At 48.3% G+C, this 18,810-nt stretch overlaps 1 protein-coding gene across 2 annotated transcripts; it reads right to left on the reverse strand.

Moving 5' to 3' along the window:
* Window positions 1-1,402: 1,402 nt before the first annotated feature.
* On the reverse strand, window positions 1,403-18,658 carry top1b (DNA topoisomerase Ib). Of its 2 annotated transcripts, XM_083675141.1 has the most exons (22): window positions 18,566-18,658; window positions 18,226-18,250; window positions 16,542-16,656; window positions 16,301-16,331; window positions 15,333-15,453; window positions 15,132-15,190; window positions 14,854-14,973; window positions 14,611-14,707; window positions 14,425-14,513; window positions 13,984-14,099; window positions 13,680-13,801; window positions 13,132-13,254; window positions 12,737-12,924; window positions 9,591-9,735; window positions 8,966-9,109; window positions 7,945-8,130; window positions 6,977-7,045; window positions 6,343-6,457; window positions 5,937-6,064; window positions 5,507-5,601; window positions 5,160-5,309; window positions 1,403-2,627 (listed from the first exon to the last, which is right to left on the reverse strand). In XM_083675141.1, the coding sequence occupies exons 1-22, from the start codon at window positions 18,583-18,585 to the stop codon at window positions 2,525-2,527; spliced, it is 2,361 nt and encodes a 786-aa protein (XP_083531267.1). In that variant the 5' UTR covers window positions 18,586-18,658; the 3' UTR covers window positions 1,403-2,524. The 2 variants fall into 2 exon arrangements, with proteins under 2 accessions (XP_083531267.1, XP_083531268.1); XM_083675142.1 differs by lacking the exon at window positions 16,301-16,331.
* Between the last annotated feature and the right edge of the window lie 152 nt (window positions 18,659-18,810).

An 18,810-nucleotide genomic window follows, 5' to 3' on the forward strand; every position in this document is an offset into this window, starting at 1 on the left:
CATGACCTGAGTGCATTGTTTTCTTACCTAACAATCATTTCAGGTGTATGACTGAGTCCAAATTCCCATTACAAATGTCTAAACATTTGGAAGAATTCGTTGACTAAACATTACAAACCTCGGCGTCATTCATTATCTCACAATCTGGCTAACACTTTCTTAATTTGGTTCATGAATGAACAGACCACGACACACTGTTTCAATGTGTGATTCAGCCCCAAGCTAAAACTGGGACCAGAAACTGCAAGAGATGTTTGTTAGAAAAGTCAATGCATTGTCGCGGCTGCGTCAACACATGCACTCAGATGACACAACCACAAGCGCCTTGCTTACCACGAAATGTCGGCCTACAACGTTGACTCCATTCGTAATCTCTTCTTCATGAAGCAACATGACCACATTACAAATTGTAGATTAGAAAACAAAATTAAGTAATTCAAGAACAGTAGTCCACCTGGAGCATAACGTATGTTTATTATTATTATTATTATTATTATTGTTTACATTCTGGTAGCCTGTTTGTTTTGTAGCCCTCGTGCTGTCTAAGGAGCTACCTACATTTCAGCTTCATACAAATAACTAATAAAATGCTGTGAAGCGGATCTTTAGCTTTTAAAAACGACATGCATGCATCGGTCCACACGCTGGAGAGGCATAACAGGAAGGCCAACATGAATCTGGGAGGGCCCGGAGGCACACTGCCCATTACCTCACTCCCTCCCAGAGGCAATCAGATCGTTGGAAATTGGATTGCGACCCCCAACCTTGACAGGCTACTGTTAATTATCTGAATGGATTAGATTTCACTTTGTCCATTTGGACAGCAGCAATTGACCTCTCCCACCCCCACTTTTTTTGGGCCGGTTTCCCGGACACAGATTAAGTCTGGTCCTTAGCTGCTTTTGTGTCATTAATATGGAGCCTGGTTGGCACTGTCACCAGGAGACAGACGCTTGAAAAAATCTATATACAGACGCTCTTAACATCGGTCCTTCTACTACTAAATGACAATTTCATTAGAAAATCTCTATCGAAGATGCATTTTAGTCTGGGACTAGGCTTAATCTAGGTCTGGGAAACCGGGCCATCATGAGTATATTTCTGTTGTGACACGATCACAGATTGTGTGTGTGGACACCACTTGAACTGATTAGAAGTGGAATTGACCCGATCGTGACTGACGCAACCAAGTGCTGTGCATTGACTATCAGACGCCAGAATTGACCTATTAGATCTAGAGAAAGTGAAATTAACCCATAATCTGTAATCTCTTGTTCGCCATAGCTTTTAGTTTATAACAGTAAATGGTTAATCTTAGTATTCATTCCAAACGCAAGGGAGTGAAGTTTACCCTCCTGAGGAAGGGAGAAAGCAGAGGAGGACGAACGTGTTGAACGGTTTTTATTGTCAAATCTACAAAGGTGAAATAATAAAGTAATAACAAGTAAGATGATTTTTCTGTTGTCTGACTACAAGCGAATAGGAAAGTTAAAATATCATGATTCATCAACAATGCCTACAAACATTAGTGCTAAGCAATTCATAATTCACATTTTAAAATCATTTCATAGAAGACAATTCTTCTGCATTCTTTACAGCAGTACAAAAAATAAATGCCCTAAAATCTTAAATTATGTTGATGTTACTTTTTTTTTTCTTCATATCCCTCACATATGTATATTTTCTGTTTTTGACCAAGCAATCATTTATAACTACACAAAACAACACTGTAACACAGCCGTTTCTTCAAGTAACATTGAGCGGGATGGTTTTCTTTGAGTAAAATACATGTGAAAAGACATCAATGCAAAGTCGCATACACACAGGGAGCCATGTTGACAATGGGCAGGGCACACATCATAGAAAACAATGAATAACGTACTGAAAGCCAACAAGAAATACTATATACTAATTATATATATATATATATATATACACACACATCCCTGAAATAAACAATAAAATTAAATCAATGTAAAAATAACACAAATTCACATTCTCTGTGCTAAAATGACATGAGCATAGTGCTCGGTTTTGTATCCTTTTCCCTCATCATCATCATCATCATCATCATCCTCCAGCTTGTTCATACAGCAATTCACAGTTCAAACTTTTTTTTAAAATGACACACATAGATGCAGACACACACACACATACACATACGGCGCACGCACACACACACACACACACACACACACACACACACACACACACACACACACACACACACACACTCCTCACTATGCGTGCAGGTGCCATCCTTAAGGGATTTGATGATTCTTCTATTAAAATATAGAATTTCTCATTTCTCTAAGATATTAGAGCAGAGTCCTAAAACACCTGGAAGGCCCTGTCAGCTAGTTTTACATCACACCGCTTTCAGGCTTGGTCAACCGCTTCAAATGTTCCTCCGATCTCCGATTCAACCCCCTTTCCCGAGTTCAACCACATGATGGAATCATCAACATGAACAACACATATTTCCACAATCAAAGACCAGGATAAAAGGATAACAAGGAGGAATTTAAAACTCATAGTCTTCTTCGGCCATGTCGATGGCCCAGGCAAACTTCTCTCTCTGGGTTTTGTTGTAGATCTTCTCGATAGGAACCTCCCATTTCTTAACCCTGGAGAGGAGACAGAAGAGTCAGGACAGAGAACTCAGTCTTTCACACAACCACACACACACACACACACACACACACACACACAACCACACACACACACAGATGTATTTGGATCCATTGTGCATACTGTACATGGACCCACTCTTTTGAGGTCAAACCCACCCACCACGCTCCCCCGACACACACACACACACACACACACACACACACACACACACCAGGTTCCCATGCGAGGGGGGGCGGGGGTTCCTTGACCTAGCCCTCCGTTCAGCCATACATAGTGGGGGGGGGGGGCTGTTCCTTGGCCTAGCCCTCCGTTCAGCATAGACAGTAGGAGGGGGGGGGGGGGTCCTTGGCCTAGCCCTCCGTTCAGCATAGACAGTAGGAGGGGGGGGGGGGTCCTTGGCCTAGCCCTCCGTTCAGCATAGACAGTAGGAGGGGGGGGGGGGTCCTTGGCCTAGCCCTCCGTTCAGCATAGACAGTAGGAGGGGGGGGGGGGTCCTTGGCCTAGCCCTCCATTCAGCATAGACAGTAGGAGGGGGGGGGGGGGGGGGGGGGTCCTTGGCCTAGCCCTCCGTTCAGCATAGACAGTAGGAGGGGGGGGGGGGGGGGGTCCTTGGCCTAGCCCTCCGTTCAGCATAGACAGTAGGAGGGGGGGGGGGGGGGGGCCTTGGCCTAGCCCTCCGTTCAGCATAGACAGTAGGGGGGCGGGGGTTCCTTGACCTAGCCCTCCGTTCAGCATAGACAGTAGGAGGGGGGGGGGGCCTTGGCCTAGCCCTCCGTTCAGCATAGACAGTAGGAGGGGGGGGGGGGTCCTTGGCCTAGCCCTCCGTTCAGCATAGACAGTAGGAGGGGGGGGGGGGGTCCTTGGCCTAGCCCTCCGTTCAGCATAGACAGTAGGAGGGGGGGGGGGGTCCTTGGCCTAGCCCTCCGTTCAGCATAGACAGTAGGAGGGGGGGGGGGGGGGTCCTTGGCCTAGCCCTCCGTTCAGCATAGACAGTAGGGGGGCGGGGGTTCCTTGACCTAGCCCTCCGTTCAGCATAGACAGTAGGAGGGGGGGGGGGCCTTGGCCTAGCCCTCCGTTCAGCATAGACAGTAGGAGGGGGGGGGGGGTCCTTGGCCTAGCCCTCCGTTCAGCATAGACAGTAGGAGGGGGGGGGGGGTCCTTGGCCTAGCCCTCCGTTCAGCATAGACAGTAGGAGGGGGGGGGGGGTCCTTGGCCTAGCCCTCCGTTCAGCATAGACAGTAGGAGGGGGGGGGGGGGGGTCCTTGGCCTAGCCCTCCGTTCAGCATAGACAGTAGGAGGGGGGGGGGGGGGGGTCCTTGGCCTAGCCCTCCGTTCAGCATAGACAGTAGGAGGGGGGGGGGGGGGGGGCCTTGGCCTAGCCCTCCGTTCAGCATAGACAGTAGGGGGGCGGGGGTTCCTTGACCTAGCCCTCCGTTCAGCATAGACAGTAGGAGGGGGGGGGGGCCTTGGCCTAGCCCTCCGTTCAGCATAGACAGTAGGGGGGGGGGGGGGTCCTTGGCCTAGCCCTCCGTTCAGCCATAGACAGTAGGAGGGGGGGGGGGGGGGGGGTCCTTGGCCTAGCCCTCCGTTCAGCATAGACAGTAGGTGGGTCCTTGGCCTAGCCCTCCGTTCAGCCATAGACAGTAGGGGGGGGGGGGGGGGGGGGGGGTCCTTGGCCTAGCCCTCCGTTCAGCATAGACAGTAGGAGGGGGGGGGGTCCTTGGCCTAGCCCTCCGTTCAGCATAGACAGTAGGAGGGGGGGGGGTCCTTGGCCTAGCCCTCCGTTCAGCCATAGACAGTAGGAGGGGGGGGGGGGGGGGGGGGTCCTTGGCCTAGCCCTCCGTTCAGCCATAGACAGTAGGGGGGGGGGTCCTTGGCCTAGCCCTCCGTTCAGCCATAGACAGTAGGAGGGGGGGGGGGGGGTCCTTGGCCTAGCCCCCCGTTCAGCCATAGACAGTGTCTGGCACATTGCCTTCACACGTGGGACTCTCTGAAACAAACCCCATTGTTCCTGACTCTCTGAAACAAACCCCATTGTTCCTGACTCTCTGAAACAAACCCCATTGTTCCTGACTCTCACACACACTTTTTTCTCTCTTCTTCAGCTTCGCTTGTCTCAGCTGCTGCTGCTGCTCTCCCACAATGCACCTCAAAACAACTTCCTGCTTTCCTCCAACGGTGGTTGACCGCCCCCCGCCACCCCCCGAAGACCATCCTCAATTCGATAAAACAGGGGGTCGTTTTATGGAGCTATTTTGTTTGTATGCTGATATGAAGTTATTCTGAATATTATAATATACGCCATTTAGCTGACGCTTTTATCCAAAGCGACTTACATTGCAGTGAGTGCATACATTTTTCAGTATCTATGGTCCCTGCAGGAATCGAACCCACAACCTAAGCGCCGTTCGTGCCTCAGTCTACCAACTGAGCCACAGAGGACCATCACATCCTGTTCCATCTGGCCAAAACAATGACTCAACACACTCCATCATCACCGCTGAACGCTGCGCCCTCAGCCGTACCATGCCACTGAGATGCGGGGGTCCAGGTAGTTGAGCTTGGAGGTGCCCAGGGCGATCTGCTTGTTCTCTTCCCTGTCTGTGGCCTGCATCTGGAAGTTCATCAGCTGCTCCTCTATCCTCTGCACTGCCTTCCGCTTCACCTCCACCGTCCTGCAGGAAGACATGGCCAGAGGTCAAATGGAGGGATGGAGGGATGGATGGATGGATGGATGGATTCTTTTTCTTTCCCAGAGGTACATTTGGAGTCACACAGCAGCAAAGACAAGCATAATATAGTAGTCTGAAAGCGGCCATGTGCTTTAAGTGGTTGAGTGCGACCCTCGTTCTGCTGGGCCTCGGCCTCTTACTTCTTGGTCTTGTCATCGTGAGAAGCCTTGTGCTCAGCCTTGGCACTCTTCAGCTGCTTCCTGGCGGTGGAGAGCTGCTTCTGCTTCTCATCTATCTGAGATCATTAGAAACACATGCATAAACACACACACACACACACACACACGCATAAACACACACACGCACGCACACACACACACACACACACACACACACACATAAACACACACGCACGCACACACATAAACACACACATGCATGCACACACACGCACGCGCACACAAAAAACATTAATTAATATGTGTCATTTGTCAGGCAAATGTGGTGTATGTGTACATTTTTAGCTGCATGATGAATTTCCCAATTAAGACAGATGCAAAATATTGATTATTTTTGATAGATTTTTTGATTGATTGATTGATTGAAGGACAGTCTCCAACAGGGGCTTACTTTTGTCTGCAGGTTCTGCATGGACTTCTCAAAGGTCTTGGGTGGCGCCCTCTGGTGGTTGCAGAGTATGGCGACGGCCCGGTTGGCCCGGTTGTAGGACAGGATCTTAGCTGGGATGCTCTCCTCCGCTGGAGACAGACAATGGTGAGGATCAAGGGAAAATAAAGTAAACGTCTTCACTTAGTGTACTGCTCCCGAAGCAATGTTATTAAATATTATCTTATTATTGTTATTATATTATGCTCCAAAAGTGATCTTCATTTTTAGCTATGAGATACAGTGACGGGCGTCGTCTCTGCATGTTTGAATGCGCAGGAGTATACGCTGCTGTGTCTGTGATTGGCTGAGGGACCTGTCACTCTGGTGTGAGCGAGGCGTATGACTGGCTGTGGCTGCTGTCACTCACGGCTGGTCAGCTGCTTCAGCTGCTGCTGCAGGGTGATGGAGGCGTTGTAGGTACGGAACACTTTGGCCGTCAGTCCGTCCATCAGCTCCTGCAGGTGCTTATTCAGGATAGAAGTCTAGAGGGGGGAGAGACGGGGGGGGGGGGAGAGAGAGGGAGGGGGGGAGGGAGAGAGGGGGAGGGGGGGAGAGAGAGAGGGAGAGGGGGGGGGGGGAGAGAGAGGGAGGGAGAGAGAGGGGGAGAGAGAGAGGGGGGAGAGAGAGAGGGAGAGAGAGGGGGGGAGAGAGGGGGGGAGGGAGGGAGAGAGAGGGAGGGAGGGAGAGAGAGGGGGGGAGAGAGAGAGGGAGGGGAGAGAGAGAGAGGGGGGGGAGAGAGAGAGGGGGGAGAGAGAGAGGGAGAGAGAGAGGGAGAGAGGGAGGGAGGGAGAGAGAGGGGAGAGAGAGAGAGGGAGAGAGAGAGGGAGAGAGAGAGAGAGGGGGAGAGAGAGAGGGAGACAGAGTTAGTGGGTTGAGAGGAAGGCTTTGAAGAGACTACAACTGTGTGTGCGTGTGCACATGCATGTGAGTGAGTGTGTGTGTGTGTGTGTGTGTGTGTGTGTGTGTGTGTGTGTGTGCGCGCGTGTGTGTGTCTCTCTTACGTTGAGCCTGTCAAACAGGTCGTCCTCAGGCTGCTTATTCTCCAGGAACAGCTGGAGGTTCTTGAACACCTGAGAAAGAACACCAGATTCACACCCATTCACTCCAGGTTAATCACAGCGTACAGCCGGCGTTTCTGAGTCTTCATCAGCTGCATTCTAGTATCATTCACTGCAGAGCGTTCCTGTCTGCCATGCTAAATTACTGCCAGATGAGGGTGCCATCTCTTTCCTGTTCATGACGGCAGGGACAGGTGTTATTGTGCAGGTTGTGTGTGTGTGGAAAAAATGCATGCTCCCTCATAATGTGTGTGTGTGTGTGTGTGTATGTGTGTGTGTGTGTGTGTGGGGGGGGGGGGGGAGAGAGAGAAAGAGAGAGAGAGAGAGAGAGAGAGAGAGATGTGTTTCAGTGCCAGTAATAGCAGGAAACAGACCTCCCCCTGAGGCAGAGCTGACGGAAAGCCTTTAGGGCCAAGATCACCTGTCTGTGCAAACATCCTCCTCACAACACACACACACACACACACACACACACACACACACACACACACACACACACACACACACACACACACACACACACACACACACTTCTTATGCTCTAATCAACACCAGTTCCACACATCTATCAACCACTCACCCACTCACCAAACCGCCTCATAAAATGGAAACTATGACAACATAGACCTCCCTTCCATTGCTAATCAATATCACCCTCCCTCCATCTCTACTCTTTCCCTCCATCAACCCTTCCACCCCCCATCTTCCCACTTCTCCATTCCCTCTCCTCCCCCCTTCTCACCCTCTCCTCCCCCCATCTTCCCTCTTCTCCTCCCCCTCTGTCCTCCCCCCATCTTCCCACTTCTCCATTCCCTCTCCTCCCCCTCTTCTCACCCTCTCCTCCCCCCATCTTCACACTTCTCCATTCCCTCTCCTCCCCCCTCCTCCCCCTCTCCTCCCCCTCTTCTCACCCTCTTCTCCACAGGCATCTTGTTGTAGTAGCGGATGGAGTCTTTTCCCAGGAAGTCAAACTCCACCACAAACTCCTGGTCGTCCATCTTGGGGTAGAGTTTGATGTGCTCCACCCTGAGGGAGCAGCAGCCCACCGTGTCTGCCGTCTCCCCCTCCTCCTTCTCGTTCCCCGCCCTCAGGGCCAGCTACGGTTCAGGGACCAAATCAAAAGTTACCTTCGGTACATATTCATTTACATTTAAAGAAGTGCATATTTAGTGATATGACATTATTTACTGTACATGGTATGGAGCTGTGGTTATTGAGGTAGGGTTATTGAGGTGTGCTTATGGAGGTGTGGTTATTGAGGTAGGGTTATTGAGGTAGGGTCATGGAGGTGTGGTTATTGAGGTAGGGTTATGGAGGTGTGGTTATTGAGGTAGGGTTATGGAGGTGTGGTTATTGAGGTACGGTTATTGAGGTAGGGTTATTGAGGTAGGGTCATGGAGGTGTGGTTATTGAGGTGTGGTTATTGAGGTAGGGTTATTGAGGTAGAGTTATTGAGGTAGGGTCATGGAGGTGTGGTTATTGAGGTAGGGTTATGGAGGTGTGGTTATTGAGGTAGGGTTACGGAGGTGTGGTTATTGAGGTAGGGTTATTGAGGTAGGGTCATGGAGGTGTGGTTATTGAGGTGTGGTTATTGAGGTAGGGTTATTGAGGTAGTTATTGAGGTAGGGTTATGGAGGTGTGGTTATTGAGGTAGGGTTATGGAGGTGTGGTTATTGAGGTAGGGTTACGGAGGTGTGGTTATTGAGGTAGGGTTACAGAGGTGTGGTTATTGAGGTAGGGTTATTGAGGTAGGGTTATGGAGGTGTGGTTATTGAGGTAGGGTTATTGAGGTAGGGTTATGGAGGTGTGGTTATTGAGGTAGGGTTACGGAGGTGTGGTTATTGAGGTAGGGTTACGGAGGTGTGGTTATTGAGGTAGGGTTATGGAGGTGTGGTTATTGAGGTAGGGTTACGGAGGTGTGGTTCCTCTCACCTTGTCTATGAAGTAGAGAGCCACAGATCTCTGTCTGATCCTCATCTCTTTGGACTTCCAGTCGTCTCGGTACTGGGCCCTCAGACGGTCCACACACTTCTTCAACCGCCTCGCCGTCTCGTACTTCTGCCAGTCCTTCTCCCCCTACACACACACACACACACACACACACACACACACACACACACACACACACACACACACACACACACACACACACAGTTACCCGAGAAGTTAGTTGACCTTGATTCTGGTCATGATTCTGGAGCTGAGGTAAGTGTTAAGGTGAGAGGGTGAAGGTAAGGGTTAGGGGTAAGAGGGTGAAGGTGAGAGGGTGAAGGTAAGGGTTAGGGATAAGAGGGTGAAGGTGAGAGGGTTAAGGTGAGAGGATGAAGGTGAGAGGGTGAAGGTGAGAGGGTGAAGGTAAGAGGGTGAAGGTGAGAGGGTGAAGGTGAGAGGGTGAAGGTAAGAGGGTGAAGGTGAGAGGGTGAAGGTGAGAGGGTGAAGGTGAGAGGGTTAAGGTAAGAGGGTGAAGGTGAGAGGGTGAAGGTAAGAGGGTGAAGGTGAGAGGGTGAAGGTGAGAGGGTGAAGGTGAGAGGGTTAAGGAGAGAGGGTGAAGGTGTACCTTGATTCTGGAGCTGGGGTTCAGCATGATGTATTTGATGGACCCCTGGATGTTCTCTGTCCATGACACCAGCCAGGTCACCTTGTTGTCATGACGAACCTCCTTCCAGCGGGTGCCCTGGGGCGGCTTGGGCTGTTTAGAGTCCCTGAGGAGGGGAGGAGGGGAGGGAGGAGGGAGGAGGGGGGTAGAAGAGGAGGAGGAGGGAGGAGGGGGGTAGAAGAGGAGAAGAGTTATTTTTGATTCATAATTAGAATTAGGTTCAGGTCAAAGTCTCTCAGACATTTTGTATAAATTTCAACTAAAGACCACTTTTAAGTTGAAAAACGTCTGGGGACATTTGGGGATGACCTCCTGTGAGGTTAGGACTGTGGCTGTAGAACTCTGAGCCCAGATAAGGTCTTACGGGTAAAAGCAGTGCATGTGCTGAAACTTCCTCTTCCGTGTGCGACTCTCACACAAGAAGGGGAGGGGGGGTGGTGGTGGTGGTGGGGGCGGGCGGGGGTGGTGGTGGTGGTGGGGGGTGGGGGTGGTGGGGGCAGGCGGGGGTGGTGGGGGCGGGCGGGGGTGGTGGTGGTGGTGGTGGGGGGGGCGGGCGGGGGTGGTGGTGGTGGTGGGGGGTGGGGGTGGTGGGGGCAGGCGGGGGTGGTGGGGGCGGGCGGGGGTGGTGGTGGTGGTGGTGGTGGGGGCGGGGGGGGGGGGTGGTGGTGGTGGTGGGGGGTGGGGGTGGTGGGGGCAGGCGGGGGTGGTGGGGGCAGGCGGGGGTGGTGGTGGTGGTGGGGGGTGGGGGTTCGAGAGTTGTTTCAATGCAAAGAGCACCACAACAAAACAAAGCCTATCAGGCGGAGGTGGATGAGAGGCAGAGGCCAGCCTGTCCTCCCTGAGTCTGTTATTGTTCCACACACACACACACACACACACACACACACACACACACACACACACACACACAAAACTGGACCACAGGCTACACCGACAGGAAGCCTACCTTTGACACAGGCGGTGTGTGTGAATGAACACGTAAACAGCCCTACAGCGTGGTTAATGACCACCGTACACACACACACACACACACACACACACACACACACGGCCACAAAGTCAACCCACAGCTAGTCACCATGTGTGAACATATGGATAAACAACCTCACACTAAATGGCCTGGATGACCCCCCCCCCCCCCCACACACACACACACACACACACACACACACAGAGTCACAAAAGAGCCAGGACAGGGCAGGACAGGGCAGGACGGGGCAGGACAGCAAGAAACGAAAACTCTTCCACGCTAAAAATACCCCCAGCAATCACAACAAGGCAGCAAGGGAGGAGATGGATGGAAAGATAAGGGGGGGACCGGGGGGTGGGGGGGGGGACAGAACTACAGCGTGGAGGAGAGAACAGAGGAACACAACAATGGGGTGTGGGGGGAAGCACAAGGAGGGAGGCATGGGACACAGTATGGGGAGAGGGGTGGGGTACTTCTGGGAGAATCACACACACACACACACACACACACACACACACACACACACACACACACACACACACACACACACACACACACACACAGTCATAAGGTACAATAACTCCAGACACCTTAGCAAATTAAAGGAGCGACGTCAGGAACATATACAGTGCCTTCGGAAAGTATTCAGACCCCTTCACTTTTTCCACATTTTGTTGTGTTATAGATTCAATTTAAAATGGATTAAATTCAAAGAATTTGCCATCAATCCACACACAATACCCCAGAATGACAAAGCGAAAAACACGTTTTTTTTAAATTTCAGTAAATTTATTAAAATTGAAATACCTCATGTACATAAGTATTCAGACCCTTTGCTATGACACTCTTAAAATTAGCTAAAATGCAAAAATGTCATCAACAAATCACTCAGGGAGTTGAATTGAGTCCATCTTAATGCAAGGATAACAGTTTATGTAATTTTGGAATTAATATCTTTGTTTTTACAGGGTCTCTGCATAGGAATCAATTACACACTGTGTAGATTAGGATGTCACTACCAACTCAGCAAATTTCATAATTTTCTCATGATCCTGACAACCTCCCCAGTCTCTGCCAGTGACAAACATACCCATAACTGCAGCTACCACTATTCTTCACACGAGAGATGGAAACTGAATTGCATGTGCTGGATTTGCACCAAACTTAATGCTTTGTAGTAAAACCAAATAAACACATTTCCTGCCACTTTCTTTGCTGTATCACTAGAATCGATTGTTGCAAACACAATTATGCATATGAGATTGATTATTTTCCATTACAGGATTCTTTTTGGCCACTTGGTTATCGACCAATTTTGTAGAGTGACTGAGATGATGTTGTCCCATCGACTGTGCTTTTTCCTCTCCACCGTTCAACTTTGTAGATTTTTGTAAGTCTCCCCAGGCCTCAGGGTCGCATTCCTGAGCAGTTTTGTTCCTCTCCATTTACTCAATTTGTAATTACAACCTGATCCACACAGTGTGTAATTGATTCCAATGCAAATCAGAGACCCTATAAAAACAAAGATATTAATTCCAAAATTACATGAACTATTATCCTTGCATTAAGATGGACTCAATTCAACTTACTGAGTGATTTGTTGATGACATGTTTGCATTTTAGCTAATTTTAAGAGTGTCATAGCAAAGGGTCTGAATACTTATGTACATGAGGTATTTCTGTATTTCAATTTTAATAAATGTACAGAAATTTTAAAAACCGTATTTTCGCTTTGTCATTCTGGGGTATTGTGTGTGGATTGATGGCAAATTCTTTTAATTGAATCCATTTTAAATTGAGTCTATAACACAACAAAACGTGGGAAAAGTGAAGGGGTCTGAATGCTTTCCGAAGGCGCTGTAGGTCCCATAAACAACATCCCGATAACATGTTCTCTTCTCACGGACATACAGCTCACACCCTGCAGCGTGTGTGTACAGCAACACACACACTTGGCAAGCATGTGGATGCGATCAAAGTAGCCGACGATAGCCTAGGACTACAGGGCCCCCTGGTGGTGGGAACACACCACTACACACTCAACATCCAACTTTTTTTTTTGTGTGATAATAACAGCTGTATTGAAAATAATAACGATGAAGATGATGGTGGTGACATTGAAGATCGCGTTACGCACTTGCTGCAGTTGATGATGATGTCCTCAGGGCGGATCCGGCGTTTCAGCATGCCCATTTTAGGGTGATCCCCCCGCCCCCTGAACAGGCCGGGCGGCTCGATGCGGAAGTTTCCGATTCGCTCCTTGTGGTTGTCCATCACGCAGAAGCCGTACTCCTGCAGGATCCGCTCATTCTCCTCTTTGATTCTCTACAAACGTCGCAGAGATGCCGGGAAAACGTCACGATAAAGGTACTGCATAGGGAAAACTGAGATATACTGTATGCTTGTTTTTACCATCCCCCTACATTTGGGAAGTGTGTGTGTGTGTGTGTGTGTGTGTGTGTGTGTGTGTGTGTGTGTGTGTGTGTGTGTGTGTGTGTGTGTGTATACACGTGTTAGTTCAGGTGGCCTCACCAGTTTCTCATCTTTGGACATCTGTTTCCGGGCTTCTGATTGGGCCTTGAAGTACTCGCTCATCTCAGTGAAGTTACACTTGTTCATGTCGGTGATCTTCGACTTCTCCTCTGATGTCATTTCCTGAGGTCAAAGGTGAAGAATATCGTTCTAGGTGCTGTACTTCCATACGCCATCTTTCACCTTCTCTGTTGTGTCACCTGACAGCTATTGCCACTACATTCACTGCACCTTTGCACTATTACTGTAAATTATAGCTGCTACAGACACTTGACACTGTATTACTGTAGTTATTATTATTACAGTCATTACTGCTGCTACTGACACTACACCCTTATGCACTACTACTGTCACTGGTTTATTATTACTAGATCATATTGGATAGTTGATTTGTTGATTGTTGTTGACTGTTGTTGATCGAGGAGCAAGATCCCAGAGCATTTCACTACATCTATTACGGATGGACGTGACATTTGATTTGATTCCTGACACCTGTTGGCATTTCCACCTCTCCGTGTGCCACCTTTCCGTCTGTCTTGCCGCCTCACCTTTCTCCAGTCCTTGTAGAAGTTCTTCCTGAACATGTCCTTGGTGGTGTACTCATGATCCAACATCTTTGCGAAGAACGTTGCCACCTCCTCCGCTGGGGCATTCAGTCTGAAAGGCTTACCTAGAGATGGACAAAGAGAGGGAGAGGAAGAGGAAGAGGAAGAGGAAGAGGGGGGTCAGACGGGGAAAGAGAGGGAACATTTACTGTAGCAATCATATGACCAAAATAAAGTTAATAACCACCAAACACACTCACACACACACACACACACACACACACACACAGACACACACAGGACTCACCGTCGTAGAAGAACCTGATGTGGCCTGGTAAGGGTTCATACGGGGCCGCGAACACAGGACCCTTGTGTTCCAGGAAGCGCCATTTGGAGCCATCAGTGGATCTCTCCTCCTCCCACCTGCACGTCCCAAACAACATGGAAGACAACGTGTGTGTGAGAAGGAGAGGGAGAAAACAAACACGCACGCAAATACAGAACTAGACTAAAAAATGGGACACACAAAACAGGATTCAGGAATATCAAGTGAGGAAAGAGATGATGCAGATCTCGACCAGCTGGCGATTTGTTTAATAATTGAGGCTGACTCCCACACAGAAACACAAGTGTGTTGTTCTCAACCTGAGACACCTTGCAGTGGAGCATCTGCTGCTTGACCAAGCAGCGCTGGGTGCGTCTGTGCTTCTCAGTGGGGATAAACCACCAGTCCCTCCAAAACTCTCACCATTTCCACTTCTCCTCCGGTTCCTTCTTGCCCTTCTTGCCATCCTCCGCTACTTTCTTGTCTTTTGTCTTCTTCTTGGGTTTTATGTCCTGAAAGAAAGGAAAACAGAGGGATGTCGAAGAGACAGAGGAGGAGGAGAGAGTCTTCACAGGTCTACGTCCGACTGAACCAGGAAATAGGACTCACCTCTTCCTCCTCCTCCTCCTCTTCGTCATATTCTTGTTTTCGCTTCTTTGCTTTTTTGCCGTTCTCTGTCTTGGTCTTTTTGGGCTTGTATTCAAATCTAAACAAATTTTAAAAGTTTTAAAAGTTTGTCGTTAGACACTCATAACACATTCTGCCAACAGGTGTGACAAGACAACCAAATGTACCGTCGTACGAAAGTGCAATAACAAAAAAAAGGAGAGACAGAATGTTCTGGACACTCACTCCTCCTCGTCACGCTCTCTCTTCAGAGGCTTGCTGTGTTTGGGAGAGGGGTAGAAGCCATCATCGTCTTCCTCAGGCTCACTCTTCACGCCAGGAGGACTGGCACTGCTCCACATCTCTCTGGACACAAACAGCAACAGGGTCACAAACATGGTGGGCCACGGCTGATTCCTTGTCGGTCGTGGCCTGAAATTGTGTCTTATAACTTATAACTCGTGGGTCACAAAAGATGTTAATCATGTTGAAAGCAGAAGGTTCAACTGTATCGTCTTCTTTACCTGGCATAGCCATTTTCTTTTTCCTTCTTAGGCTTGCTGTCAACATGGGAAAACTTGACCTGTTGGAAACAGAGGAGGAGCTTATCAGAAGATCCCCCCGGGAACTGTGGGTATTGTAGTCTACTGGTAGAACTGTAATAAGGGGAGAAGGTGTCATGCATCCTAGTCTGGTTACTGGCCCTCGGGGAAGGGAAAACCAACCTTCTCCTCTCTCTTGTCCTTGTCCTTGTCCTTGTGCTTCTCCCTGTGCCTGTCTGAGCTTCCATCACTTTGCTTCAGCCTCTCTCTCTCTTTGTCTCTGTGTCTCTTCTCAGCGTGGTCACTGAGAGGCAGGGGTGGGGGGGGTGGGGGGTCAGAGGTGAGAGGTTAGAGGTCAGACAGCCCAGCTACACACACAGACACAAAGGATTTTGGCCAAGGAGAGCTTCAATAGCCCACAGAGTACATGACTTGACTGAACACAGAAAATACTATTCATGTGGATCGCATGGTGCAAAGTTCATCCATTTGACACGTCTACTCTCCACTGAAACCATTCTACACTCATAAAAATCCCAAATCCCGACCACAGTCGTACAACTCTAAAAACCACCAGTGATACATGATGTTGCTAGAATGTTTTCTCTAGTACTGTAACCCGGAACAGAGCCAAAAAAAAGCATAACCACCAAAGACCAACTGACAAATGTTTCGCAGATGTCATTAGTAAATGAAGGGACACTTTGTTCCTGCGGATCCTCATGACTAAGGATGTCAGCAGAGAGAGAGGGCTGGGGGGGTAGCCATGACTCGGGGAAATAGATGGAAATAGACTTGAACTCTTGTTTGAGTGTGGTGACAAGGATGTTAAGAGCACTGGGAGACTAATGACGGTGTGATTTTGACTCCTTCGAGGCAGGGTAGATGCCTCATAGTCATTAGTCTTCACATTATCTTTGCCATCGGCAGATTAAGTGGTGGCAGTGGTGAATTAGTGGGCTGCTTTCTAGGCATGGGAACTTTGGAGTGGCACAGAGGAAGCAATGTAGTCATGACACCATGGAGAAGTAGGCCCTGGAGCAGCTAGACAGGTTTACAGTACTACAAGACATCTGTATCCCGTTGGTCAATAACGCACTCATTCAAAGTGTCAATCACTCTCTTCAGTATTGCTGGTCGTGCATACTCACCGGTACTCTTTCACAGAGAGAACAGAGACAACTAAAGAGGGGAAACAAAAAGGAAAGAAAGAACGCAAGAGTGGAGAATGACAAACAAATGACATGATACTGTAAGTGAAATGGAGATGACAGTGGCACAGTTTGGCTTAAGGGAAGTTTACTTCAAACAGAGAGACGGAGGGAGGGAGGGAGGGAGGGAGGGAGGACAACAAAGAGAGGATGGGGAGAGGCTGTTACTGTTACTACATACCTGTTACTATGCTTGGCTTTCTCTCGCTCCTTGTCTCCCGGTCGCTCCTTGTCTTTCTTGTGGTCTTTGTGCCGGTGTTCCTTGTCTTTATGCTTGTCCTTGTGTCTGTGGGTATCTGGGACAACAGCAGAGATTGACTTGTTTAGTAGGGATCGTCCCAAACGACAGACGCTTCGCCCACAGTGTAACCTGAGAACCGGGTGTGTGGATTCACCTCGTCTTCAGTGTCACACATTGGGTGGTCGGTAAACGCAAACGTACCATCCAAACCCACCATACTGCCAAAAATATGAAAAATACGGAAAATATGATATTTACAGTAGTTTAGTTATATTTTATTGCTGTTAAAAATGTTCTGGCTGTTAGTTGAGGGGGAAGGTTGGGATGATAAAGAGGTAGGGAGGGGCGGGCAAGCACGGACATCTGTCGGCCCATTCTCCACCATTGGAGGCTGAATACAGTGTGTGTTATCAGACCCCAACAGGAGAGATCTACACTGCTTCTGCTCTGCCTCTACACGCACCACAGACAACAACAAACAAGGCTATGCTCTGAAGATGTCAACAACTGCTGCCACCTCATCTCTATGGCAACTTCACAACTGGACCTTCCTAGATAGACTGGAGGTCCAGTCGCAGGTTAGATTTCAAGGACTGTGTACGTAGATGAAACTTAGCATTACCTTTTTAGATGAACAACATGACTTCATCAAGAATAGGTACACAAAAATAGATAGTATGTGTTTGTTTTTTTTCTTTCTCCAAGTATAATTCCTAATCCTATGAATTTTAGATGAATCTTTTAGGTTATAGGCTTAATAGTAAACTGTGGGTCTTGAGTTTCATCGTCACCTTGTGGTGTCGCGCTGTCATGGCAGTTGAGCGTGTATACTGTCACACGAAGCGATAACAGACACCCAGCTAACCCAGTTAACACACTCAACACCATTCCCTGGACAATTCTGATTATTTTCACATTAAACGCTCAGATTCCTTGTTTAGTTTCCTAAGATGAGCTCATGACATAAGATTGTTCATCAACTTTTGTCCGACAATTAAACTGTATTAGTTTTCTTTTGTATTCATAGGAAATTGACAGAAATCAAACATTACCAACAATTATGGCAAAAGTTGACTAAAAATAAAACTGAAATAAAAAAATAGGCACACAATTTCAACAATTTCCCCATGGTAACAGTGTTTGATAAATGAAATGGAGTGGCATTATGATCAGGGGGACGCCATGAGCCCGGGGATGGGAGAGGTGATGCTCCCCGCTTTCGCCTCCATATCACGGTTAACTGTTCTGTCATTGCTCGGCACTCCGGCTGCTAGTTACAGAAAAAGAAAATGGCGCAGAGACTAAGTCCTCAACCCCCATTTGGCTACTTTCGGCTACAAAATTATACATTGTTGCATCTAAACTTAAACAAACCACTATCTGTCTGAGAAACACGATGTGAAGCGCTACCAGAATTTCCAATCAGATAGAAATATTGTAGATCGCAAATGCCATTTTGAGGCCCTCTTTTTGAACAATAGACGCAAAAGAGTGGAGGAGAAGGGACTTAGTCTCTGGGACGCCATTTCTGTCCTTTATAAACTAACAGTAGACAGGGTCAAGATTGCGAGTGGAAAGCACACCAAATCATATATGCATGAAAAATCCATAACAATAGACTCACCATTGGGTCTAGATCCAGGATGGACCTGCAAAACGTGAAAATACATTAACTAAATCTATACATTTTCTATATGCCGGTAGCATGGCAATTATTAAGTTTGAACTGAATTAAATATTATGAGAAATTGTAGGCACATCGCAACGATTACTACACACATCTAACATAAAGTTGCAACTGCAATGACAAGTATGAAACTTATTTAGTGATCGATTGTTCCTCATTTTAAATCATATCATCTTTGACATATCATCGTTATCAGTCAACCATACTACTCATAATTGTCCTAGAAATTAAATGTCTATTTGATATCTCAAATACAAAAAAATGATTGCCTAACTACCTGCGAGTCTTTTTGACCATGATCTCCGCTCATTGTCAAGTTGGTTAAAAAGCAAATACAGCTGACAGACGTCCAATGTAAGATGCGAGGTTGACAGAGAGTAGCCTAAATAGACTGTGGAATGGAGTCGTTGCGCACTGGGCTAAGTCCGAATATTCAGCAACTGCGCATGCTCTCATCAATCTGAATAATGAAAAATAATGTATAAGACTGTTTTACATGGTGCCTCCCTAACCGACATACTG

This window comes from Argentina silus, assembly GCF_951799395.1.
Source record: "Argentina silus genome assembly, chromosome: 8".
In the NCBI taxonomy this organism is placed as follows: Eukaryota; Metazoa; Chordata; class Actinopteri; order Argentiniformes; family Argentinidae; genus Argentina; species Argentina silus.

Excerpts from the sequence above, each read along its gene's own strand:
- top1b (XM_083675141.1), bottom strand. The coding sequence starts at position 18,585 with ATGGTCAAAAAGACTCGCAG. Across the intron at positions 16,657-18,225 it reads TCCTGGATCTAGACCCAATG|ATACCCACAGACACAAGGAC; the intron begins GTGAGTCTATTG and ends CTGTTGTCCCAG. Across the intron at positions 6,065-6,342 it reads GCTGAAGCAGCTGACCAGCC|CGGAGGAGAGCATCCCAGCT; the intron begins GTGAGTGACAGC and ends GTCTGTCTCCAG.